Source organism: Mirounga angustirostris, unplaced genomic scaffold (assembly GCF_029215605.1).
Source record: "Mirounga angustirostris isolate CCGP_5_RB_7025 unplaced genomic scaffold, mMirAng1.0.hap1 SCAF_4, whole genome shotgun sequence".
Lineage (NCBI taxonomy): Eukaryota > Metazoa > Chordata > Mammalia > Carnivora > Phocidae > Mirounga > Mirounga angustirostris.
This window is the reverse complement of record NW_026991712.1, coordinates 1,985,694-2,011,955: the sequence shown is the minus strand read 5'-3', so window position 1 is coordinate 2,011,955 and position 26,262 is coordinate 1,985,694. Positions and strand designations below refer to the sequence as shown.

General features: G+C 58.0%; 1 protein-coding gene across 9 annotated transcripts in view; it reads right to left on the bottom strand.

The window, feature by feature from the left end:
* TSNARE1 (t-SNARE domain containing 1) overlaps positions 1 to 26,262 on the bottom strand; it is a 155,236-nt gene that overhangs the window by 25,636 nt on the left and 103,338 nt on the right. For 7 of the 9 annotated variants that reach the window (XM_064587804.1, XM_064587803.1, XM_064587801.1 and 4 more), the window contains one exon: positions 22,426 to 23,614. The exons of 1 other annotated variant lie outside the window; for it this stretch is intronic. In XM_064587804.1, coding sequence (XP_064443874.1) covers positions 23,016 to 23,614 — 599 coding nt within the window. In that variant the 3' untranslated portion in view covers positions 22,426 to 23,015. Of the gene's footprint in view, positions 1 to 22,425; positions 23,615 to 26,262 lie in introns of those variants that run through there. One more of the 9 variants, XM_045895786.3, reaches the window with a different exon arrangement.

Sequence of the window (26,262 nt, the reverse complement as noted above, 5' to 3'; positions counted from 1 at the left end):
AGAGCCTGCCGCCATCATCCTCATTGCCCCAGATGAGAGGCCACAGGGGACGAGAGGAGCCGCGGCCGGGGGGGGTTCTCCTGTCCTGTCCGCACTCGGGCCCCACCCCGCAGTCCCTCACATAAGGCAGCAGCTAGCAGGAGGCTCCCAACCCCAAAGAATGCCACCCCCCCACCCCAGGCGTGCTTCTCATTAGAATGACACCATTTGACATAGTTTCCTTTGGTTTCAGGTAGAAAGATCCAGACCCCATGTGAACGGCCAGAGTCTATTGCAGAGACGTGACACACCTAACATTCCGAAACACCATGTCACCCCTTGTGCCCCCTCCTGGGAGGTGTGCCTGCAGGCTTCCACAGCTGTTCCCACCCCCGGATTGCTGGCTCGGGCGGGGCCGCGCCAGCGCACCCGTCCAGTGCCAGGGATCCCACTGGCTCAAGCTCGGCGGCCACCCCGACCCGGTGCTCCTGGGAGCCCTGCCGCTCCAGACCCTGCAAGGAGCACTCTCCCGGGTGTGGCTAGTCCCGTTCGAGGGGGCATGGTCCCCAGGGACGCCCCTGCTTCAGAAGCCAAGCCCGGAGAGCTGGCCGGACACTCCGGGGAGCGAGCTGGGCTGGAGCCGGCAGTCGGGCAGCTCACTGGGCAGGGGGGACCCTGAGGCCACAGCCGCCTGGACAGTGAGCTCCACCTCCTGCAGAGGCTGGGAAGCCAGACCCCGAAGCCAGCTCACCCACGGCCATGGCCCCGGAAGCTGGGAGAGCCAAATTCAACGCTCTCTGGAAGAGAGTTTCCCAATTCCAGGTAAAGCCGAGCCATGGATGCATCATCAAACATCATCAAACCAGCACAGCGAGAAGAGGTCAGATAACCAAAGAACGTAAACATAAGAACAGATGGACCAAAAGTCGGGAGAATGAAGGATATGGCCGTAGATAGGCAACAAGAGGCCGTTAACAATGAACAGACACATCTAAAAAAGAAATAAACTTTAGAAATGAAAACCGTAATTTTTGAAGACTTAGCTGACGGGGGGGTGAGGCAGATTTCACCCACTGTAAGGTGAAGACGGACCCAAGTAGGTTCAGTGGAACTCTACAAGACAGACGGGCTGGAAACCAAAGAGCCAGGGCCAAGGTCATGGGGTGGCCGGGGAGGTCTGACACGGGTGTGGTCAGCGCCCCGGGAGGGCCAGAGGCAGCGTGTAAGGAATGACGGCCGCCACCGGTGGAACTCACGAGGACAGGAGTCCACCGGTCTAAAAAGCACAAAAGGCAGAAGGAGCGATGCCGGGAAGGAAGAGAAAATCGCCCAAGACGTGAGATAAAGGAGCGTCCAGTGAGCACCCACACGACCCCCAGCTGTGAAGCCCTGAGGGGCACCGGCCATGCGAGCACCAGGGCCCGGGGCGCAGGGGCAAGAAGACAGCGGAACCCAGGGAGGCAGACGCGCTCGCTCGGCGGGAGGGAGGCGCCAGGGCTCAAGGCTACCCAGGCGCGAGCCTTGCTCAGGAAGGGGCCTCGGCCTAACTTCAGACTCGGTCACAGGGACCGAGTGGACACCTGGCAAAAGCTCAAGGAAAACAAATGAAAAACTGAAATAAAGCAGATACAAAAAATTTAAAAAAGAAAAGAAAAGAAATGAACTAATTTTAAAACATGCAACTGATTATAGAACCGTGACAATGAGGTGTGATTAGATTCGATGAGGGATTAGATCCTGGACTTTTACAGACTGCTGGGATCTCAGCACCACCTGAACGGGGTCTGGGCTCAGCCAGTAACGCTCGATGAGGGTGGGTTTGCGGCGGCCGCTGACGGCCGAGTGCCGCGCCGAGGGTTAAGGCGTGACAGGCGCCAAGTGGCGGATCCCCAGGCAGTAAAGGAGCAGCGACGACCGGGGAGTGTGGCCGGAAGCATGCGGTGACTCTGCATCCTTTCCTGCAATGTTGATGTACGTCAGAATTGTTTTTCAAAATAGAAAAGTTAAAAACTCCAGTTCTAAAAAAGAAGCTTTCACAAACAAAGATAAATACAAATCAAACGACGCTGGGAGAAACGCGTGCTGATACATCAACAACAGACCGAGCCCAGCGGCAGAAAGAGAGGGTCACAGCACAGTTCTTAAATCCAGCCGCAACAGAAGTGTCGGAAGCCTGGAGGCACAGAAATACCGATGATGAGAGAACAGAAAGCCCTGTGAAGACACGAATCCCGAGGAAGCTGCCACACACAGCCACGGATGCCACGTGGAACAGAAAGGTCGCTTCGTAGGCCGAAAGCTCCACTTCACTGAGATGAGACAGCAGTCCTACCTCATACGCAGCCTAAAAATTCCAGCCGTAGAATACAGAAAACCAGCCTTCAGAGAGCCACGGGGAGGACTGCCCAAATCCCACACCCCGTACAAGCGTTCAGCTTGTGATTCAGCTTGTGACAGGTCAGGTGGACCATGGAGGGCACAGGCATGGAGGATCTGTGCTCGCAAGGTAACGAGCCCCTCTCCTCATGCACACGAGGGGCACTCATGCAAGTGGGATTCTCTAAGCCGTAAGGCGAGTCTTCACAAATTTCAAAGAACCAGCATCACATAAAAGAAATTCTCTGAACAAAATGCAATCCTTGGAAGGTCATGTAAAAAGAGCGCATGTAAAATGCCCCGGCAACTAGACGTTTCACAATTCGCTTCTTAATAACTCATGGGTCAAAGCAAACACCACGCGCATGCAAGCGTTAAGCTGAGCAATATAGGGTGTCCCACGTGCGGGGCGCAGGGTGCGCAGCCTGCAGACGGGGTGATAGAAGGAGAGGGGCGGGAGCGTCGGGGCCGTGGAAGCAAGAAGAAGGGGTGCAGGAAGCACTGGAGGGAGGGGAGAGGAGGGGCAATAAAGAGAAAACATGGCCCACTAGCTGGAATCGGCACGAAGCAGAACACGGAGGCAGCAGACACGAGTGACCCAGACGAACTCTAGGGAGACTGATGAGGGCGAGGCGTCCGTGGACAAGCAAGGCTGGGCACGAGCAGGTGCAGAGTAGGGACAGAGCCGAGGTTGTGCAGGTAACAAGAGAGCAGACTCAGAACAAGAGAGAACCCGCGTGGCTTCGAGGGGCTGTGACCGTGGAGCGTCTAACAGAGAAGAACAGAGGACGGCCCCTGACTCACCACGTGAGGCTGATGTAAAGTTGATACAAAATCGGACAAGATCGGGGACAGCAGGGACATGCGGAGGCCAATGTAGGGACACAAATCCTTAAATCATGACCACATTACATTCTCCCTCGACAGTGGATTATTGTTACAGCTATTTGCCCCGGCCATGTTGATTCTGCCCCAGAGACGCAGGATGGTCCGGTCCAGAAATCCGTGAGCCTCCATCACCACGCTCATGCTCAGGGAGCGAACAAGGACGCGAAGAACCGTCTCACCGGAGCAAGAGCATGTTTGAGGACATGGAACGCCCGTCCAGGATTTAACATAAACCACCCCAAACCCTTCTCAAGCCCTTTGCCAACGTCCTCGGTCTGAGAGGAGGATAGACAGTAAATGCGCACTCTTTCCTGACGGGGCCTGTCACAACCCCGCCACCCCCCCACCCCGCCAACACCACCAGGGCTGCGCGCCCGCAGCGCCCACGGGAAGCCGGCGTCATAAGGATGCACCAGATGGACACACAACTGAAGGAAAGCCGAAGGCTGAACGGAGCCCTGCAAACGCCGAGACCCTAGCGTTGGGAGGACACACATTCCGTTCACGGGATCACACACGCGTGTGCACGCGTCATTCACAGAAACAGACAAAACCACACGTTTAGGAACAAACCCCTGAAAAGATAGGAAAGCTACACATGGAGGAAATCATTGTTCAGATATATCTAACAGCATTAAAGAAGGTAGAGACATGGAGAGCGACGCGCCGTTCGCAGACGGGAAGACCCGGCGTCGCAAAGATCAGCTCCTCCCAAATGATCTCGAGTCGGGTTGAGCCCAGTAAAACTGCCAGCCGGCTTCCTGACAGAACCCGACGGGAGGATCCTAGGACGCGTGGGAGAGCGAAGGGCCGAGAAGGAACGTGCGGGCGAGGCGAGGCCAGCAGACCGCAGAGGCAGGGGGGCCAGAGAGAGCGGCGCGCGGAGCCCGACGGGGACACGGGACACCCGCGGAGGGTGGGGGGACACGGGAGGGTGTCTCACATGCAGTGCGGGGCCACTGCGTGAGTACCGTGAGGAGGAATGTGAGCGGCCAACGACGAGAGTATCTTCAGACTTGGGATGCAGGGAGCCCACGAGTGCACATGACGCCCGGGAATCATCGAGAGGCCCCACAGGGACAGGCAAGGAAAAGCCACAGCCGGGAGGTGGTATTCGGTACAGACCCGCAAAGCACTAGGGTCTATGCAGAGCACACACTCGCCCATATGTGTGTGTGTATACATTCCAGAAAGCATTAGGAAGGGAAAAAACAAACAATCCAATTTTTAAAATGGGCAAAAGGCATGAACAGACTTTTCACAGCAAAGGAAACACAAACATAAACATATGAAAAATTCCAGCCTCGTTAGTAATCAGGGAAATGCAAATGAAGACCACAATTAGATACTATTTTACACCCACCACATTGGCAAAAATTAAAGAATCTGACAATGTCAAATAGCAGATAGGCAGTGTGGAACCTGTGACGGCCGGCAGCCACGTGGAAAACCGCTCCCCAAGCCTGGGACACCCGGGACGCCCGCGACCCTGGTCCGAGCTCCCCCCACGAGGCAGACACAGTCTCAGAGCAGGGCTGTGCGCTTGACCAAAGAGCTGGAAACGCGCTGCGTCCCGCTGGGAGAAGAGAGAAATAACGCTTTGATCTCGTCGCTCTAGGCAGCTCGATGCACCCATGAGAACTACACGGCACAGCTATGCACAAGCACGTGGACAAGTCTTGGAAACGAGGCTGAATGAAAAAGGCAAAGTCTTGGAAGAATACAAATGGCCTCATTTTTATGCAGCTAAAAATAGGCAAAACTAGACAATCCATTGTTCGGCCATCAACACCTTTTACCAACACTGTCTGTTTAAAATAACACAAAACTAGTTTAAAGTAGGTAAAAGCCAGGGAATCACAAACACGGACTTTAGGGAGAGCTTGTGGGGGTGAGAGTGGAGGGCAGGATGGGGCCGAGCTCCCACAGATGCGCAGGGATGAAGTGGGGTGTCCGGTTAGGGGATGCAGGACGCAGGCTCATCATGTCACACCGTCCACGGCAAACCTGTAACATGTACACTGTCTATCACATAGCATTCTGCAAAAAGACCATAAAAATGACACTAACAACTGCGAGGGTTTCATCCATACGTGGCTTAGGCCATCACGGCAACCTTCCCTGTGTGAACGTGATTCTAAAGTCCCCTGCTCCGAGATTCTAACGCACTAAATTCACGATTCTCGTCATCCGATGATGTCACCTCCCAGCCCAATGTTAAGATCCTGACATCCCAGCATGAGATTCCCCAACCCTCAGGTTCCAAAGACCCATCCCATAAAGGTCCCAGAAGGCACATCTGCTTGCCAAGGCCACGTGAGGCCCATGCTCGCTGGCCAGCGCTGCAGAGGGCCGGCCTCCCTCCCCCACAGCCCACACTCCCCACCAAGGTGGACCCCCAAAGACAGCAGGGCTGTCCTCCCCACCAGAGGCCCTCACAAACTTCGTGCTGTGCGGATGGCCTGCGGTCCCCTTTCTCTTGAGCCAAACCAAAGATGCTCCAGCAGCTGGATCCCCCTGCCCCAGCCCCAGCCTGCCCCCAGAGCAGGAACCAAGGGCCAGCTTCCAAACCTCTGCCCAGCACATGCCCAGCAGGCTGTCTCCTCCCCTCCACCTCCCCCAGATGCCTCTGGGCACAGTCCTGGCTTCTGCCAGAGGAGGAAGGCCGGACCAAGCCCTCGGCCTAGGCTCCAGCAGAAGGGTTCCAATCAAGTGTAATTTGGAGAAAGCCCCTTAGCCATGCTGAGTGTTGGCCCTGTCTTCACCCACAGACTGGGCCATCCCCGGACTCCCCGAGGATTCAGTGAGATAGTGTCCACACAAGGCAGAAGCTGCCTTGCCCAGCACGGACACCAGTCCTGGACCCAGTGCATCCACAAAGCCCGAGCCTGGGCGCCCAAGGGGCTGGAAGGAGGGGGGGCAGGAGGTGGGGACTCATCCAGGGGCCTGAGATGGAAGCTGAGGCCTGACAGTGGGATGAAGATGGGGGACGCAGCTGACACCTCCCCAGGGCAGGGGGATACAAGGAGGTCATTGGAGAAGGCAGCCCAGATGTGAAAGAAAATCCTGGACATCTAGGATTGGGGGCAGTGGGCTGAGGCCCTGTCGGGGTGGGACTGAACCGCCGGGGAGAGCTGGGAGAGCAGGCCCGGAAGAGGTGTCCAAACCTGGAAGGTCACCGAGGTCAGCTGGGAGGACGGGACGGGACTGCGGCCCCTCCCCATCTCAGTGGCAGGCTGCCCCTCCCCCAGAACCGAGTCCAGGGAATGGAGGCGCGGACTGGCAAGTTCCCAGACCCCCAGGGCGGGCAGGGTCTGGCAGAGGCCAGGAAAAGAGGGGACGGTGAAAGCCAGGGGTGGATGGAGGGGTCACGGTGGAGCTAGGGGGCGACGGTGGAGATGTGGATGTTGCACGGTGTTCAGGACGCCCGCTGCCCTCCTGCTCCCCCCCCCCCCCCCCCCCCCCGCCACGGCAGGGCCGGCTCTGGATCGCTTCAGTCAGGGCACGAGAGCAGGAGACACTCACTGCTTCCATGCAGACGCTCGCAAAGCCTGCGTGAGGTTCGTCCGCCGCCCTGCTCCCTCTGCCCGGAGCCTGGCGGGGTTGGGGGGTGCTGCCCCGCCAGTCTGGTCCCAGAGTCAGAGCGCAGGAGCAAATCCCCTGCTATTCCGCTGTGGACACGGAACACACACCCAGCCACGAGCCTTGAGGTCCTTGTTACTACAGCCACAAGCCTGACAGGCGGATGCAGGGAGGCGGGGGTCGAGCTCCAATTAACACACGTTCTGCCACCGCCCCGCTGTGTGGGCTTCTCGGGCTTCCTGCTCCCCTCTTCAGAGCGGACAGCAAGGCTCTGGTCCGCAGGGACCACAGGTGCCGAGGCCGGCGGCTCGGCGTGGGGGGAGGGTGCGCTAGTCACAAATGCTGGCGGGCCCTGCGCTCCCAGAATCCACGAGGAACCACTCAGGCTCACAGCCCAGCAACCCCCTCGGATTTTCACATTGGTCCTCACCAGCTCCAGTGGACAGAGCATTTTAAAGGGAGATGCAAATTAGGGGGCACGGGGGAGCTCCTCACCAGGCTAACACCAGGTGCTGTGCCCCGCTCCCCCCAGAGCAGAAGCAAGGTAAAGCCCCCAGGGGGCTAGGTGCCGAGCGGTGGCTGCCAAGGTGCAATCTGTGCTGATCCCAGATCCCAGGCCCCTCCCCAAGAGGGCAGCCCACGGCCGGGCCACAGGAAAGGAGAGCAGCCATCAGTCCAGGCCTCATCGGCGAGCCGGGGGCAGCTCTCTCCGGCGAAGCACGTGGGGTGGTCTAACAGTCCTGGGATCGCAGGCATCCCTGGGCTTTTGTTTTTCCTGGAGAACCTTTTCATCTGTCTTGTTGACAGCACCGTTAATGAGCCCTTGTTGGGGTCCAGAAGCAGCTAAGTAGCAGGGGTGGAGAACAGTCAATGCAGTCCAGGAGCTCACAGACGTGAGGTGGGCAGAGCCAGACCGGCCACCGGGCGCTCCCGACCTCACGATGGGCAGGGGGTCACTCGGGAAGGGGCAGAGCCCCACACCAACAGCCTCACTCACGGTCCTTCCTGCTGGTGCCCCTCGCAGAGCGCCGAGGGTGAACTGCTGCTCCCCCAGGCCCAGGGTCCGCGCCTGGCCAAGGAGGCCACAGGGACCCTGGAGGATGACTCAGTGGCCCCACCTCACCTCTGTCCTGAAACGCCTTCTGTGGACCAGAGCCCATTTCCAGGATGGGAATACTGAGGCCCGCAAACACACAGAAGATGAGGGATGGGGGATCGAGCCCAAGTCACTGTCATCAGATCCAGGCTTCCCACCCCCTGCCTTCGGGCAGGTCTGACCCCCTTGTTTTCAGGGACCTCATCCACGACACCCACTCCTGGGGCTTCTCTTGCAGCTGGGGTTCCACCAGCTGGGGCTGAACGGAGACACCAAACCCCTGAAAAGCCACAACCATTCAAGAAGAGCTGGTTCTCCCTGACTCTGAGGGACACGGAGGCAGCACAGCACACGTTCTCCCGCTCACGTGCCCACCCGGTCCACGCCCCTGCGCACCCCACGAACGGGCCCACAAGCAGCTCCAGGCAGCCACGGTCCGTCCACTTAGGGCGAGGCACGCAGCTGTCCATCCCAGCGGCGATGCTGCGCCCCTGCTTTCTGAGAGCATCCAGCAGGCCCGGGAGAGCTCCCGCCCTGGAGACGCGCCCGTGGCTCATCCGGGGAGCAGGTCACATCCTCCGTAGCTCCTCGGCGGGCCAGGCACCGCGTTCTAGCTGCAGAGCACGCACTTTGAGAGAAAGCTTGTTTGACGTCTGGGCGGTTTATTTGGTTTAAGTTGGTTGTTCTCCCTTCCTGCTGTCAAGGGGTAAACAGACACCTGATACATCTTCCTAAGGAGGGCCAGATTAATAATGCATCGGAGCAGGTGGGAGGAAGGGCCAGGCTGTGCCACCAACTGGCTGTGTGACCCAGGCCAAGTGGCTGTGCCTTTCTGGGCCTCTTCTCCTCAGCTGTACGTGGGGCTGGCATCCTGCCCCACCCCGGGCTCCCGACCGGCAGCTACCTGCTCAGTGTCACTTCACAGCCCCCAAGCCCGGGAGGGAGGTATTTCCAGATGAGGAAGGACGGCTCAGAGACGGGACTTAGTTTCATCAAACTAAGTCTTGCAGCAAGTAACTAACTCAGCCAGGACTCAGGCGAGGCCATTTCCAAGCCTTGCTTCTACCCTGGCCGTGAGCTCTCGGGGACACTGGGGCGCCCTGGTTTCCTGATGGCTGTCACTGCCCTCGCCACTCCTGAATGCAATGGTTTGGAGGCTGGCCTGGGGGGGCCTTGGCACCGAGTCCCCACCCTGGCTCCGCCTTGCCCTGGGAGTGTCTCCTAACCTCCCTGCTCCTCGGCTGCTTTATCTGCAGGATGGGCACATTGCTTCCTGCCCTGCTTCCCACCTAGGACAGGTGTGAGGCTCAGCTGAGCGACATGGGGACAGGCTTGCTCTCCATCAGGTCCTGCCCAGGTACGAGGACTACGAGGATGTGCAGAGCTGCACACGAGCCCCACCCCGCAGAAGGACAGCATTCAGTGGCTCACACCAACTGGCGTCAGACCAGATGCAGCTCTCCCCAGGGCGGGTGGCATTTTAGGGAGCTGGACTGGGCAGGCATGGCTGGTAGGGAGGAGCAGTCTCAGTCGCAGGAGGGGCTCTGAAGCTGCACAAACGGGCAGCCGCCCAGCCTGGGTGTGACCCGGCTCGGGGACGCAGTGAGGACGCAGCCGTCACATTCACAGCGGGGCGGGTGGGAGGCCAGGACGTGGACGGCTCCTCGTTCCTGCCACCTCCAGCCCCCTTCAGACCTAGGGCTGCTCCAGGAAGAGCCCAGCCTTTTCCAGAAGACAGGAATGATTTCATGCAGATATTCCTGGCTTTTTGCTGAGCGAGCAAGACAATTCTGTGTCTCTTTTCCCTCCTTTCTTGGCAGAAAGAGCGGCAGAGCCGTGGGCCCTGGTCCCGTAGTAGGCCTGGCAGCGCTGAGGTGTTTCAATGAAACCCAACCTGTGTCGTCCGCAGACAGCAGGGCTCAGCCAGCTGGACTCACCCTGCTCCAGGCTCGGCGGTGCTGGCTTCCCCGGCACTCCACTACGCAGCCTGGCACACAGGTCCTCCCCTCTCTTCCATCCCCCCCGCAAGCCTAGCTGACCAGCCAGCCCCCATCGGTCCCAAAGGAAGCTGCCGTGCCCTGTCAAGCCCAGCCCCGCTCTCCAGCCTGCCTTTACCAGCTCGAGGAGACGATCAGACTATTCCCTGAGCTTCCAGAAAGCTCAGAATCCCCATCTGTGCACGGCAGGTGGGCGTGGGGCGGCCCCATGGGGCTGTCTGCACCGCTTCTCCCTGGCCGTCTTCTCGGGCTCTTCCCAGCTGCTGGTAGAGCGCCTGTCGTCTCCTGCCTGGCTCCCTCGGAGGCTCTGAGGGATCCGGGAGAGCCTGGCCTTCAGACACCTGGTTCAGATTCTGCTCCTCCACTTGCCAGGTGCATGATTTAAAGCAAATGCAAGCCTTTCTCGAGTTTCAGTCCCACATCTACAAAACGGGTAGACTACAACCCATCGTGGAGGGCATGTTGGCCCAAGAGTGGGGGAAGGGACTGCGCCACACTCCAGGAGCTCCCAGTACTGTAGCTCAGTGCCCCATGTTCTCCATCGCCGGCACTGCCCCATGGGAAGCTCTGAGAAGACCAAGCAAGGCCCTCTGGCACGTCCTCCACTCTCACTCTGCACTCAGCCCTGTGCTGACCCCCAGAATGGCTGGTAGGGGCAGGACTGTGCCTTCCCTAGAGGAGCTGGAGGCCAGCTGGGAGGCAGGACCCTAACATGGAGACAGTGGGGTGGGGGCTCTGACGTTCAGAGGAAGGCACAGACCCAGCAGAGCTGCAGCCCAAGTGGAGAGCAGGATGGAGTCTGGTCCTGCATGCTAGGCCATGTGGCCAAGAATGGTGGCACTTCCAGAGCCAGGACCACGTCTCAGCCTCCCCTGTGTTGCCCACCTGCCTGGGGTGGCCTTCTTGACATGGCAGGGGCTCTGGAAAAGGCAGCCACTGTCCCCACTGACAGGAGAGGTGACAGTAGAGGGAGGGTGAATAATGGAGCTCTTAGGGACCAAGGTCTCCAGTGCTTGGAGGGTAGGGACAGGGACACAGGTTGGGACAATGGCCTCACACCAGGGAGGCCTCTGAATAAGATGTGAGCATCTCAAAGACAAAGATAACTTTTCTCCCATTTTTCCAGTGCTTTGTACCATGCCTGGTATAGAAGACTCATTATCACCACCATCACCACCATCACCACCAGCACCATCATCATCACCAAGATCATCATCACCATCACCACCACCATCATCACCATCACTACCATTATCACCACCATCACCATCATCACCAAGACCATCACCACCACCATCACCACCACCATCACCACCATCATCACCAAGACCATCATCACCATCATCATCACCACCACTATCACCACCACCATCACCACCATCACCACCATCATCACCACCATCACCACCATCATCACCATCACCACCACCATCACCACCATCATCACTATCATCACCATCACTATCATCACCACCATCACCAAGACCATCACCACCACCACCATCACCATCATCACCATCATCACCAAGACCATCACCACCACCATCACCATCACCATCACCACCATCATCACCAAGACCATCACCACCACCATCACCACCATCATCACCATCACCATCACCACCACCACCATCACCACCACCATCACCATCACCATCACCACCATCATCACCATCCTCACCACCATCACCATCACCATCATAATCATCATTGCCACAATCATCACAAGTCACTGTGCTATGTGCTTCACATTACTGATATGTATTTTACAGAAAAGGAGGAATATGAGCAGAGAGCTTAAGCAATGTGCTCAAGGTCACACACAAGTAGTCATTCACAGGGTTGGAATTAGAACTGTCTGACCCAAGGGACCATCCTCATCTGTTAAATAAATAGCAGTGGCTGCCCCTACGCAGTACAGTTTCTGGAGAAGGGGATTCTTGCTGTGAATGAGATAAGATGTTGGGCTAACTCTGGGCCTCTAGAACATGGTTGCTCTGGGCCACAGGTACTGGAAGGAAAATAGGTTCATTTGCATGTAATTTGCATACAGCTGCTGAAAATAAGCCCAGATTCCCCATCACTTAAAAACTGCATTGTTTCTGTCTTGAATGGGACCTTCCCACACGTGCACCACCCCCAATCACCCTGCTGTGGGGTTATGTCCCCTCATCACCCCTCTAAAGGAGGCAATTCCCCACTCAGGGGTGATCTTAGACAGGGAACCTCCTCTCTCTAGAGGAGCAAGGTCTCCTCCCACGGCCCTCCCAGAGGAAGCACGCAAAGTTGGACTGGGGCAGGGTGGGAGGCTGAGTTCCCCTGCAGGGGAGAGGCTGAGAGGGACCACCTTGCATGGGCAGCCGTTTGTGAGCCTACGGCTTCCTTGACAGCAGGCCTAATGCATCTAAACACCTGGGCTGGGCAGGATGCCAGGTGCTGCTTCCAGGGACAGGCCGGCCGCCTCCTGCCCGGCTGAAGAGCCTCTGGGGGTCTCCTCCCTCCTCCAGCCACCGTCTTCCAGCCCCATCCCTCCCATCTGCCTGCCCTTTGGCCAGGGCTCAGGAATGCTGGGCAGCTTCCCTGCTGGTACAGCTCTCCAAAACTCAATCTGGGACTCGAGGCTGTTGGGCTGGGAAGAAGCTGGGCTAGAAGGGGCCCTGGAGGCTGCCCCCCCGAGTGAGTTTCCAGAGGCACTTGGGAACAGGGCCTGGGTCTCTCTGGAGATCCACTCTGGACAAGGGTCTGTCTGGGTGGATTGTGAGACGCGGCCACGCTCTTCCCTCCCTTCATGGTGGGGTGGGTGGACAGCTCAGAGGCTGGAGGTCGAGCCCCGGGCACACTGCCTTCCTTCTGCCCCCGTGCCCAGCTCCCTACATCCCTTAATTCCGTTGCCCTCCTTTGGGAGGATTTTCCAAGTCAATCTAAACCATGCTGATTTATCCTCTATCCTTGTCTGGCTCACAGTGCTGGCATTTAATCAGCCACCCTCTCTGGCGGTTTCTTCTGGGCCTCAAGGGCACCCCCTGACCTTGGCCCATAAAACAGGAACACGGTGGCCAGGCTGGCCGGCTGCCCCAAGCCGCCCCTCCCACAGCCCGTTTGCCAGCACCCTGCTGGCCCTCCCAGAGCCCCAGGTGAGCGCCCATTTGCTGGAAGAGCACAGCAAGACCACGGGGAGGGGGCAGCACTCCGGGCTCCACAGCCATTCCCAAGGACCAGCCCTGTTCTCCATCTGAGCAGGACTTCTTCATGGATCAAGAAAGGGTGATGCGGCCTCTGCCGGGGGGGGCCGGAGGGCCACACAGAAATGCCTTTCCTCCATCAGCCTTGGGGACAGCCCCCTGCAGGAGCTCACCGCAGCGGCCTGGAGCCTGGCCCCAGGGCCCGCACACACCTTCCTGTGTGCCTACAGGCTCCCCAGGTCCCGAACTGAGGATGCTGCCACTGCCAGCCCAGAGACCAGGTGTGTCACCCCAGGTCCCTGAAGTCCTGGATGCAGCACGCAGGCTCAGATGAGCGGGGCCACCCCCAAAGTCGTAATGAACTCAGGCCTCAAGCTGCTCCAAGTAGCCAAGGATACTGTGGGGCAGGTAGGTGGGGGGCTGAGTGGCGTGCAGGGGCTTGTTGGGGCACATCCGACGAGGGGGCTCCAGGAATGGAAGAGGGACATTGTCCGACTGCTTCCCACTGATGCAGAGAGGAAAACATCCCCCAGCCCTCGCCGGGCTCCCCCTGCCACGCTCTCGCAGGCAGCGCCCGCCGTCAGGCAGGAGGAGGTCGGCGGCTCTAGCCCGCAGGGGCTATGTGTGGGGTATTTATTAAACACTGGGCAGATTGATTTAAACCTCTGCCCAGGGTTATTTTCCTGCCCAGCACTCATTCAGAGCAGGGCTGGTGGGGCCGGCAATGCTGCGTGGAGCCGCTGTGGACGGGAAAGGGCAAGACTCTGGGGCCCCGGGCCTGAGGCCCAAGTGCACGCAGGGTCACCCCTCCCCACCCCCCACATCCCCACCAGCTGTCCCCCACGGCACCCAGAACACAATTCGCATTTACACTTCTCAGCAGATGGAGGAGAGAATCTATAACAATCTGATCACGAAAATGAGATTGTCCCATGTTCTCTGCACCCAGGTGACATCACACACACTCAGGCCTCAGTGAAATCCGATTGCTGCTTATTTAACCTGCTCAGCCTCCAAATTAAAAGGCAGCCTCCCCTCCCTGCCCCCAACACTCCCCTCCCCGCCGCAGCAGGCTCCAACAGGCCCTCTGGGCTGCCGTGGTTAAACACCCTGTCCCGGAGAATGCCAGGAAGAGAGCCTCCACATCCTCCCCTGGGGCACCCTGGGGCTGGGTCATGGGGGTGGCAGAGGCAGGCCGGTTGACTCTCCCCCCACGAGGGCCCAGGGATAACTGCCTCCTCAGGCCTGGACAGCTTGAACCTGGACCCTGACGGCTGGCGGGCACCCAGCAAAAGTATTAGATTCTGACCAGATCCAAACCCCTAATTTTACAGAGAAGAAAATGGAAAAGGTCAAGTCACAGTCATGGGAAAACTAGCCCAGAGCCTGAGCACCTGGGAAGCTCCACTGACTTCTGAAGGAAAAGAGGAGGAGTAGGGAAGAGAGAGGAGGAAGGCAGCAATGAGGGGAGGGGAGGGAGGGAGGAGGGAAAAATTAAGGGGCAGCAGAGCCAGCTGGGGCTGGGTGGGCCGGGCCCTCAGCCCTCTCTGGGCAGGGTCCCCTGTCCTCCCTGCAGGTGCATCAGCCAGGGGCCGGGCCAGGGTGACCAGCGGGGTTCTTAGCTAGGCCTGCCCTTTGCTGGATGTGGATTAGCTCAGAACCCAAGCTCCTCAGGCTGCCCTCTGACCACAGGCCCGGCCCCAACCGAGACCTTAGTTGTACATCTCCTAACGTCACCTGCACAAAGGACCGGCCCTAGCCTTGCCTGCAGGGGTGCCTGCAAAGTCCCCCCCCGCCCCCCAGTTCCTGGACAGAAGCCCGGGAGGGCTTTTACTGAGCACCTACTGCATGCTGGGCTCTGTCCTAGGCGCCAGGCAGGGACGCAGCCAGAGCTCTGCCTCATGGAGCTTGCATCCCACTTGGGAGAGAGAGCGCCCCAGAAGACAAGTCCCCACGGGGGTGTCAGCCGCAGGGGGGACGGATCAGGGGAATCCCCTCTGCCACAGGAAGCAGAGGACAGGAGGAGGGCGGGCGGGAGGGGCAGGACGGAGAAGGCCGCACTGATGGAGCGCACCGTGCTGGTCGGCCGGCTGGCCGCAGGGCTCGTGGGGCGAGGGCCACCGGACGGGTCAGCGTTCCACAACACTGTGATTTTATCGGCCAGGTCCTCGCGGTGAACAGCCCCGTGCATGCACACGCGTGTCGTCCCGTACAAGCTCCGCAAAGGCAGGTCCCGCGGCGCAGACGCTGCACCCGGGATTACCGCGTCCGCGTGCTCCTCGGCCACATGGCCGTCTCTGAGGATCAGGAATTTGGGAACTCCCCTCTTTTTCTGCTCTCTAGAAGAGTCTGTAGAGGCCGGACCTCTTCCTTGAAGGTCGGCGGGGGGACACGTAAGAGGCCGCGTGGCTGTCCCTCTGCGTACTTCTCCAGGAACCTGTTTTCTACTGTGTTGTCATCAAATCATTCATGGAATTCTCTTATTTTGGAATTTCGGCTCCTCCCCTCCTGGCTTGTCTACTTTCCTGGTCTTTCCGAAGAACCAGCTTCTGGCTTCGGGAGACTGTTGTGACCCACTCGATGTGCGCCCGTCTCCACTGTCCTCCCTCCCGGCTTCCCGGGGTCCGTGCTGGCACTCATCTCTGCCTCATACCTTCCTGCAGCAACTTCCTGCCTGCCTCATTTGCGGCAGAGGCCTAAGGCCACGGCTGCCCTCCGAAGGCCCCCCGCCCAGTTCCATACGCCGTGCGGTATTATTATTCACTTGTGTCTTTTCACACATGCAGCAATTTGCACACCCATTAATGGTTTCTTCTTTGACCTCTGAGTTATTTAGAAGCCTTTTTAGATTTCCAAACATACAAAAAACTTATTTTTCTTTTACTACTTACACCAACAATTGCATTTCTCTAACTGCATTTTCCAAAAATCGCCGTGTGTTATGCATTACTGAGGCTCTGAAGTTTGCTGACTCCTGACATCAGACAGCGTGCATGTCCCGGGCGCACCTGAGGACAACGAACTGCTCCCTGCTGGTCCGGCTCCTGTGAGTTGGCGAAGCCCTGCACCCTCTCTTCACTAAGCCCTGAGCCCCCTGCAGAGCACCACCCACGGCGCTGGGCGCCCCCTGGCGGAGGGATCTTATCGGGCAAATCCAGGTGTATGCAGGGTCCTCATTTTCCTGATGAGTGGAACCTGTCACAGAATAATTCTCTTCATCACATTTAATTGTCTTACTTCACTCATGTTTACGAATATATGTGTCCTAACGTCCGTTCTGCCTGAAGCCACGTCTGCCAGCTGCAGGGTTTGTGTGGGCGCGCGGGGATCTTCACCTGGTCCCTGTCCTCCTGCGATCGGACCATCCTTGCATCGGACGGGCTCCGAACCCACGTGCAGAGGTGTGTCAACTGGGCATGATTTCCCGTTTTCCATTTGCTTCTCCTTCCACGTGAGTTTTCTTTTTTTTTTCTTTTCCCTTTTTGTTTAATAAGAATTTGTGTTTGTTTAATTGTGTTCTCATTCGATTTTTACTGGTTTGGAAGTTCGATCCCCTAACACTCCTGATTCAGAGGTGACCCCTGCCTCAGATCTCACTGCGCTTTTCACTGGTCCTATGATCTGGCCACACACCACGGCCCCGTGGCCCCCCTGCAGCCGTGCCCTGGCCACCAAGGCCCCCGTCCCTCCACCATGGCCACAGAGCCACCGCTCTGACCACGTTCTACGTGGGGACTCACACGGTGGGTGACCCCGAGCCTGGCCAGTCCGCTCAGAGCCCGAGCGCTGTACCGCATGCGCAGAGACGCTTCGCTTCCATGGTGTTTCCAGTCTGAGACTCTTAGGAACATAGATGCTGTGGACACCCGGTCACGGGTTTTTGTGTGAACGTGGCTTTTTAATTCTCTAGGATAAACACCCAGGAGCACAGTTGTTGGGCAGTATGTTTAAGACACCACCGAACCGGCTTCCAGAGCGGCCGTCCCACGGGCAGTGCCCGGACAGCCCAGGCTCCCCACGTCCCTGCGTCTCCCCCTCTGCCTCTGGGGCAGGTGTGCAGCAGGACCTCATTAGTTTTACTTTGCATTTCTCTAACAGTTAGTGGTGCTGAACATCTTTTCAGATGCTCATGGGGCCATCGTAAATCTTCTTTGGTAAATGCTCAAATCTTTTGCCCATTTTCTCACTGAATTGTTTGTTTTCTTACTTTTGAATTTAGAGAACTCTTTACATATACAGGATACAAGTCCTCTGTTTCTGTCCGTGAATAACTTGTCTTCCCAATGTCTTCTCAGGGCCTTTTGCAGAGCATAAGTTTTTAATTTTGATGAAGGAGCCCTTGAGTTTTTACCGTGTATAAATATTAACAGAAGCTAAAATTAATCCATATTTAACTTCCCTACGAACAATATGAGATTATTTTAGCAACTCTTCCCAACTAATATACTATCCCTGTCTGGTTGTCGGTCTGTGCTTTCCAAAGATTTCACCCCACAAATTAGACACTATAGTCATAATTATTACTTTATTACAAAATCACTTCATTATTCCACATAGTCATTTGTTGGATCTGCCTCCACACTTACCAATTTCTTGCCCCCCCATCCTTCCAGCGTCGCCTCCTCTGTCCTGCCGTCCGTCCTTCAGACGGTCTGCTAGGGAGCGCCTCCTCCTGGTGAGCCCACCGGGTTCTCGCTGATGTGGAAGTGCCTGCATTTGTCTTTGTCCTTGATGTTTTGTGGAACCGTGACTCTATGCTCACGGTTATTTTCGGAACACTTTACGGACACGGTCTCACCGCGTTGCGGTTTCCCTCGTTGTTGCGTGACTCGGGCGGCAAGTACACTTGTTGCGCTCCTCCTTTCCACGAGGACAAGATCCCCTCCCGTGGCACTCTGTGGCTTCTCCCCACGTGGCCGGGAGAGCAGCTGTCGCATTTCTACTGCGCAGTGTCCCTGCACCCCCTGCCCCTGCCTGGCCTGCGTCAGACTCCGGCCTCTGGGTCCCAGCGGCCGCGCTCTGCCTCTTCATCTCCGCCGGGCTCCGCCGGCTCGGCGCTCTGCGACGCAGCAGCCGCTCCGGGCGTCCCTCCGCTCGCCGTTCGTCACTTCCTCTGCCACCAGATGCCCAGGCTCGTGGCCGTCCACGGAGCTCTTCATTTCTACAAGTTAGAGGTGGTCTTTTTCAGACACACTTGGTCACTTTTGATAGTCTCCTCTTATTGTTCATTGTTGTGACTTCATCTTATTTTAAAGTATTTCTTAGGAACTATCCATGTCCTAAGTCTGACGAATTCCAGTAGCCGCATTCCTCCAGGGCCTGGGTCAGCCAGCTCAGCGCCTCAGCGAACACAGGTCGGGCGCCCGAGACTGCAGAAATGGCTTTCCTCCCGGCTCTGGCGGCTGCGAGTCCGAGTCCGGGACCCAGGCGTGGGCAGGGCTGGTGCCCGAGGCCCCTCTGCTGGCGTGCGGATGACCGTCCCCTGCCCGTGTCCTCATGTGGTCATCCCCCGGTGCGTGTCTGCGTCCTGCTCTCCCCTCGTAAGGACACCGGTGGATCGGGGTCCCCAGTGACCTCCTTTGTCCTAATCACCTCCGCAAAGACCCATCTCCAAGCACAGTCACCCTCTGAGGCCCTGGGGTGAGGACTCAGCGCGTCGGTTTGGGGACACAGTTGGACCCATAACGGGGCCTGTTTTGTTATCTCTGCAACTGCTCCTGCTTCCTCGGCTTTCCATTCCGTGGCCCCGTGACATACCGCATGGTCTCCGACCGTGGGGGCACATGGGCCCCTCATTCTGTGGGCCACCCAAAGGCCCGACTGGCCCCTTCGCTCCGTGAAGGGCCTTTGCAGGTCTGGGATCTCAGATCAGCCCTGAACTTGCTTCCCCCTCGGGCAGCGGGGGAGGTGATGGTGGGTAGGGAACAAGACCAGTTCCTCTGCTGCTTTGTGAGGCAGCAAAGCACTTTAAAGGGTGGGTTTCCAGGTTACACTGTTCTGTAGCCCGAGAGCCGATGCATGTCCCACAGCTGCTCCAGGGTGAGATGCACAAGTCTCCCTCGCCTGGTAAGGCAGCGCCACGAGGGGACAGGGCGAGAGCCTGCAGTCCTGAGATGGGCTCCAGGCCTGCCTCAGGTGTCACCCCTGCACCCGAGTGCACCCCGGATTCTCAGGTTTGATTCTCAGGGGAGCACTGAGGTGATCTGCAGCGTCTTCCAGCCCCCTGCCCTCCAGCCTCTGGACACACCACCGGAGGCCCTGCAGGCAAGCCACAGACCATCTCCCGTCACAGCCACCGACACCTTCTAGATGCCCCACGTCCGGACCGTTTCTTCTCTGCCCCACCGGGCCCTTTTGGAACCCTCCCCTGGCATCTGTCACTGCAGCCTTCATGGGCTCTCCTCCTCCACGGGACTGCTCCTGCCTTCTCTCGCTGCCCCGTCCCCCTCCTCCCACGGAGGGTCCTCAGAGCCCTGTCCCCCTCTACACCCCTTCCCTCCTCGGGCCCCACAGCCCCGGTCACCCCCGTGCTGGACAGCTCACTTACACACTTGCTCCGGGGCACCCCCACTGCTGGGCCCACGGGCACCTGGTACGGGACCCCAATCCTGGCTCACCCCCCACCTGCTTGCGTCCCTTCAGAGGCTGTGCTGCCGGGGAGAGTGTCCAAGCAGGACAGGCTCTGAGGCTGGCGGCCAGGGCTGACCCCCGCTGCAGTCCCATCTGGGAGGGGTGGCCGTCCTCTTGCTGCCTCCTTCACACGCTCTCCAAGACTTTCCTTCCTAGGACACTCTGACTGGCTCCTGTTTAACCCAAGACCACAGCACCCTTCCTAGAGGCTCTTCAGGCTCCCCTGGTGCATCCCCAAGAGGAGCTTCCAGAGACCCAGGTGTGAGGACAGCACCCCAGAACCACCTGGGTTCCCCTCCATGCATGAGCACCCCCACCCCCAAGGCCAGCCAGGGGCTCTGTTCTCCCTGAGGTGCTGTCTGGCCTCCTTGTGCACCCCAACCCATGGCCTGCTGACAGGCACCCACTGTCCCCATCGTGCTCCTCCCCAGGCTGTCTGCAGCACAGGGCTCCAGCCACAGAGGCCAAAGGGGGCCCCGGGGCCTCGGAGGCAGACAGACCTGGAGGCACCACCTCTCAGGCCCTGACTCTTAAGACTGCAGCAGGGGTGGAAGCTGCTTTTCCCCAAGCTGAGCCCTGATTCTCTGCCCGCCCTCTCCTCCCACCTGCTCTCTGGGCCTCACTGACATCTGCCATGTCGTCTCTAGGGCCTCTGCCCACAGGCCTTCAGTAGCATGGCCACCCCCTGCCTTCCGGGGCACTAGGTCCCGCCCATGCTGGGCTGCCGGCCGCCCTTTTCAACTGCCAGCCAACGGGATGAGATGCAAGCAGAGGCATCCTTAAAGGGAGTAGACATGCTTTCTTAATCCCTCCTCTCCCTCCTGCCACTTGGAACGTGAGTGCAGTGGTGGGAGTCCTGCAGCCATCCTGGACCACGAGCACACGATGGAGCAGGGTCCGCAGGCCACGTGGGGATCACCAAGCACAGACAGCTTCTAAGTAAAAGTCATCACGCCTGTTTTCCCCAAAACATGCCATCTGGGTTTTCTGTAAGATACAGCCAAATCTAGTTTTAACTTATACACAGAAAACATTTACCCAATATGTATTTACTTGCTTAGTATTGTTTTCTACAGCTGACCATGAGCTCTGGGAGGAAAGGCTTCTGGTCTGCCTTGGTCACTTATGCATCTTTAGCACTTAGTATGGAGCCAGGGCCAAAGGTCAGTTGCATGCAGGGGCTACGTGACAGCCATCCATGGCTTGTCCCTCTGGGGTGAGGTAGCCAGGAAGTCAGACACAGAGCTGGAGCCTGCCTCTGGCTAGAACAGCAAGGCTGACCTGGGGGCACCCACCCCTGGGTTGTTTCTGCTTTCATAGCCTGCTGGCCAAATGCCAGTCAGCACAGAGCCACGTTTGCCGTATCTGTAGCTCCCAAAAAGAGGAAATTGGACACATGCTTCCAGCACCCATGAGAATGAATATAACCGGGGTCAGGGCTCAGGGTAACCAGGATCAGGGCCCAGAGTATAACTAGGATGAAGGCTCAGAGTGTGACTGGGATCAGGGCTCAGAGTGTGACTGATATCAGGGCCTAGTGTGTGACCAGGCTCAGGGTCTGGAGTCTGACCAGGATCGTGGCCAGGGTCAGGGCTCAGTGTGACTAGGGATCGGGGCTCAGCGTGTAACCAAGGTCAGGGCTCAGCATGTGACTGGGCTCAGGGCTCAGAGTATGACCAGGGTCAGGGCTCAGCATGTGACTGGGCTCAGGGCTCAGAGTATGACCAGGGTCAGGGCTCAGCATGTGACCAGGGTCAGGGCTCAGCACGTGACTAGGCTCAGGGCCCAGAGTGTGACCAGGCTCAGGGCTCAGCGAGTAACTGGCTCAGGGCTCAGTCTGAGACTGGAGAAGGCATCAGACTGTATTGCGAGGAAGCAGTGTTCGTAGCCAGTAGGGAGGTGAATGCCAACCTAGTGGGCATCTTTGAGTGGACAAGAAGAGTCCATCCCTTCCACCCGAATGAAGATTAATGAGGCTGAGAGTTGGCATGGAGATGGAACTGAGGTTCTAGAGTAGAAGGAAGGCTTTCCAGGGCAGAGCCATGTGAGTAAGGCTGCCATGGAGAGCAAATGGCACCGTTTTCCCCACAGAGGGAGAGGAGGCTGGGAGGGTGGCGGGTCCAGGTCGCAGGGAGCAGCTGGGTGAATGGCTGAAGAGTTTAGGCTCTCTTCCATAGACAAAGTTACTGACACGCTGCTGGTCCATGGTGAACCCGGAAAACCAGAGGAGGGTCCCACCCCATGTGCCTGAGACACTGGTCTTGGCTCTCTTCAGTGCTGGGCTTCCCTGGGGCCCGGGAACCAGCACACCGTCCCGCCCACACCAATACTTCGGGCTCCTGCTTCTGGAGAAGGCTTTTATCCACAGCGGTCAGAAGAAGGTCAAGGGGAGACGGGCAGAGGGCACAAGGCCCAGGACCGGCGAGGCCCTGGGGTTCGGGAGCTCTGTCCTCTCCTGCTGGCCCCCAACAGCCTCCCGAGCTGTGTGGCTGCCGCTGTGTGACGGCTGGTGGGGGGAACACCAGCTCCCTGAGGGACCCCACGAGGGGCACAGGAGGTCGCAGAGGGAGCAGATCTGAAAACCCAGCAAGTGCTCGGGGCTCCCTGCCGGGGCTGAGCACAGAGGCACAGCCCATCTGCGAGAACAGGACTGGACTCTATCTCGTTTGTTGGCAAGCATCATCATTACGGTTCCTGACTTTTTCATTATTTTATGCTTATATAAGAAAAATAATTTTTTTGCAAGAAAATCAGGAGGTACAAAATGGCATCCCCCCATACAGTACCAAGTCACACATACGCGTCCATGTGTCTATCACACCACAGATCTAAACTGGGAGAAATGACTGCAGGCCCACGAGATGTGGTGCCCTTGGCAGAATCGAGGAAAGTGCCGGAGCCCAGCCCGCAGACCCCACACATCCAGGAGGAGCAGGCTTCCAGGGGGCACCCCAGGCATACAGCCACAGGGAGGTGCCGGCGGGCTGGCCTCCAAGGCACTCAGTGCAGCCGGTGAGAGCACGGAATGGGGAGCGGAGGCTGGGCTCAGCCAGCGCCCGTCCGCCTCCTCCAGCCACAACGTCCCTGAGTAACTTCTGCCCAGGACCCACAGACCGGCCCCAGAGCCTTTCCCTGCATGTCACTGAGCCCCACAGACAATGCCTATGAGGGTGTCCTTTGTCCTCGATGGCTCCGTCGAGGCCCCAACTCTGCCCGGCTGTCGCCCAGCCCACCTCCCAGAAGGGCTGGAGTCCCTGCTGTGTGCAGTCCTCTGGGGGCCAGACCCTAGACCTCCTCCTCCACCTTCAGGATCATCCCTGAGAAGACCTCCAGGCCTGGGTGGGGGCCCTGGGGGCTGATCTGGGAGCCTCTGGTGGGCCCACAGGCCGCTCCGCCAGCAGGGGTGCCATCCACAACAGGGGGCGAGGATCCCCGCCCTGGGCAGGCCTCCACCAGCTTCTCGAGGGTCCGGTTGAGGGCCTCCACGCCGTCGGCCAGCCGCTGGCTCTGCTCCACCAGCCTCTGCAGCAGCAGGTTCTGCTGGGCCATCAGTGCGCTCTGCTGCTGGGACCAGTGGGAGAGCAGGGCACCCTGTCGCCGATGGGAGTCCAGCAACCGCTGCTCAAACTCGGAGGCCTCCCCCGCGGGCCTCCCAGGGGGTGGGGGTGGTGCAGTGGAGGGTGGGGAGGGCCCAAGAGGCCCTGGGAACGCAGCCGCAGGAGGCACCGAGGCTAGGGAGGCTGGGGAGGCCGGTGGGGAGGGCGAGGAGGTAGGCGCAGGGATAGTTCCTCGTAGGTCCAAGGGGTCAGGTTCAGGCAGGCTCGGCCCTTCCAGGGTCCGCAGGGGTAGCCAGAGGCAGCTGGGGGTCTCATCCTCCTCGTCCGCTGGTGGAGGGAGACAGGAAATGTCAGCCTCCAGCAGCCACGACTGGGGCAATACTTTGGAGGGGCAGAGAGGTGATGGATGGGGAGGCCCTCTGCACACGGAGCTACTTAGGTCTCCCAATGCCCTTCTGTGGTGGGCAGCAGCACTCACACGAGGAAAATAGGAGGACTCACAAGTTGAGTCTTCCTCCAGTAACACTGAGGTCCAAACCTCAGCCTGGGAACTGCAAAGCCTCGGTGCCCAGCCTCCATGTTGCCATTCGTCCACACATCCATCCAGCTGGCCCCTGTCTATCCACCATCCTGTCTATCTGTTCATCCACAATACCACCCACTCATCTGCCCATCAATTTCTTCATCCATCCTCCATCCTTTTCCTTTCATCCTCCTTCCTTATACTCATCTATCCATTCACCCATCCATCCATCATCCATCCCCCATCCACCCACCCATTTACCCACGCCTCTGTCCACCCATCCATCCACCCCCCCATCCACCCCCCATCTATCCATCATCCATCCATTTACCCACAACTCTGTCCACCCATCCATCAGTCCATTTACTCATGCCTCTGTCCATCCATCCATCCATCGTCCATCCATCCATCCACCCATCCAGCCATCATCCACCTACCCCTTTACCCATGGCTCTGTCCAACCATCCATCCATCATCCATCCATCCATTCATCATCCATCCCCCATCTTCCATCCATCCATCCACCCACCCATCCATCATCTATCCACCTACCCATTTACTTATGCCTTTGTCTATCCATCCATACATCCTCATCCATCCTCCACCCACCCATCCATTTACCCACACCTCTGCCCACCCATCCAGCCACCCACCATCCCTCCATCCCTAATCCACCCACCCACCCAGCCATCATCCACCTACTCCTTTACCCACATCTCTGTCTACCCATCCATCCATCATCCATCCATCCACCCATCTATTTACCTATGTCTCTTGTCTACCCATCCATCCATCCATCCATCCATGTCTCTGTCCACCCATCCATCATCCATCCATCCATCCATTTACTCATGCCTCTGTCCATCTATCCTCCATCCACCCATCCATCCTCCATCCACCCATCCATTTACCCACGCCTTTGTCCACCCACCATCCATCCATCACCCATCCACCCATCCATTTACCCACACCTCTGTCTACCCACCCATCCATTTACTCACATATCCATCCATCCATCCTCCATCCACCCATCCATTCATCCAGCCAGCCATCATCCATCTTCCATCCACCTACCCCTTTATCCATGGCTCTGTCCATCCATCCTTCATCCACCCATTTACCCACGCCTCTGTCCACCCATCCATCCATTCATTTACTCATACCTCCATCCACCCATCCTCCATCCACCCATCCATCTTCCAGCCACCCATCCATTTACCCATGCCTCTGTCCACCCATCCATCCATCCATCATCCATCCACCCATCCATCTACCCATGCCTCTGTCCACCCACCCAACCATCCATTTACTCACACCTCCATCCATCCATCCATCCATCCATCCATCCTCCATCCACCTATCCATCCTCCATCCACCTACACCTTTATCCATGGCTCTGTCCACCATCCATCCATCATCCATTCATCCTACATCCACCCATTTACTGACGCCTCTGTCCACCCATCCATCCATCCATCCATTTACTCATACCTCCATCCATCCATCCTCCATCCACCCAACCATTCATCCATCCATCCTCCATCTGTCTACCCCTTTATCCATGGCTCTATCAACCCATCCATCCATCATCCATTCATCCTCCATCTACCCATTTACCCACGCCTCTGTCCACCCATCCATCCATCATCCATCCATCCTCCATCCACCCACCCATTCATGATCTGTCCTCCATCCACCCATCTATCTTCTATCCATCCACCCACCCATCCATCTGTCCATCCTCCATCCACCCACCCATCATCCATCCATCCTCCATCCACCCATCTATTCACCCACACTTCTGTCTACCCATCCATCCATCATCCATCTTCCATCCACCCAGCCATTTAGCTATGGCTCTGTCCACCCATCCATCCACTTCTGTCCACCCATCCATCCACCCTCCATCCACCCAACCATTTACGTATGCCTCTGTCCACCCATCCATCCACACCTCTGTCCACTCACCCATCCATCCATCCATCCATCCATCCATCCATCCTCCATCCACTCATCTATTTACCTATGACTCTTATCTACCCATTCATCCATCCATCCACCCATCCTCCACCCATCCACCCATCCGTCCACCCTCCATCCACCCAACCATTTATCTACGCCTCTGTCCACCCATCCATCCATCCTCCATCCACCCACCCATCTGTCCATCCTCCATCCACCCATCCATTTGCCCTCACCTCTACCCACCCACCCATTCATCCATCCTTCCATCCATCCAGGCACCTATCCATGGATCTCTGGGTCCACTCCTCCAGCAAGTGGATGTTCTAGGAGGCTGAGAGAGTGTACCAGAGTTTCCCCAAGGCAGCAGGAAAAGCCCTGGACATGAAATCCTAGAGCCTAGGGTCCAAAACCAGCTCTGCCTCTTGACAGCCATGCAGTTTTGGGAAACCCTTCTCTCCTCTGGACTTCCAATCCCCAGTGTCTGGCT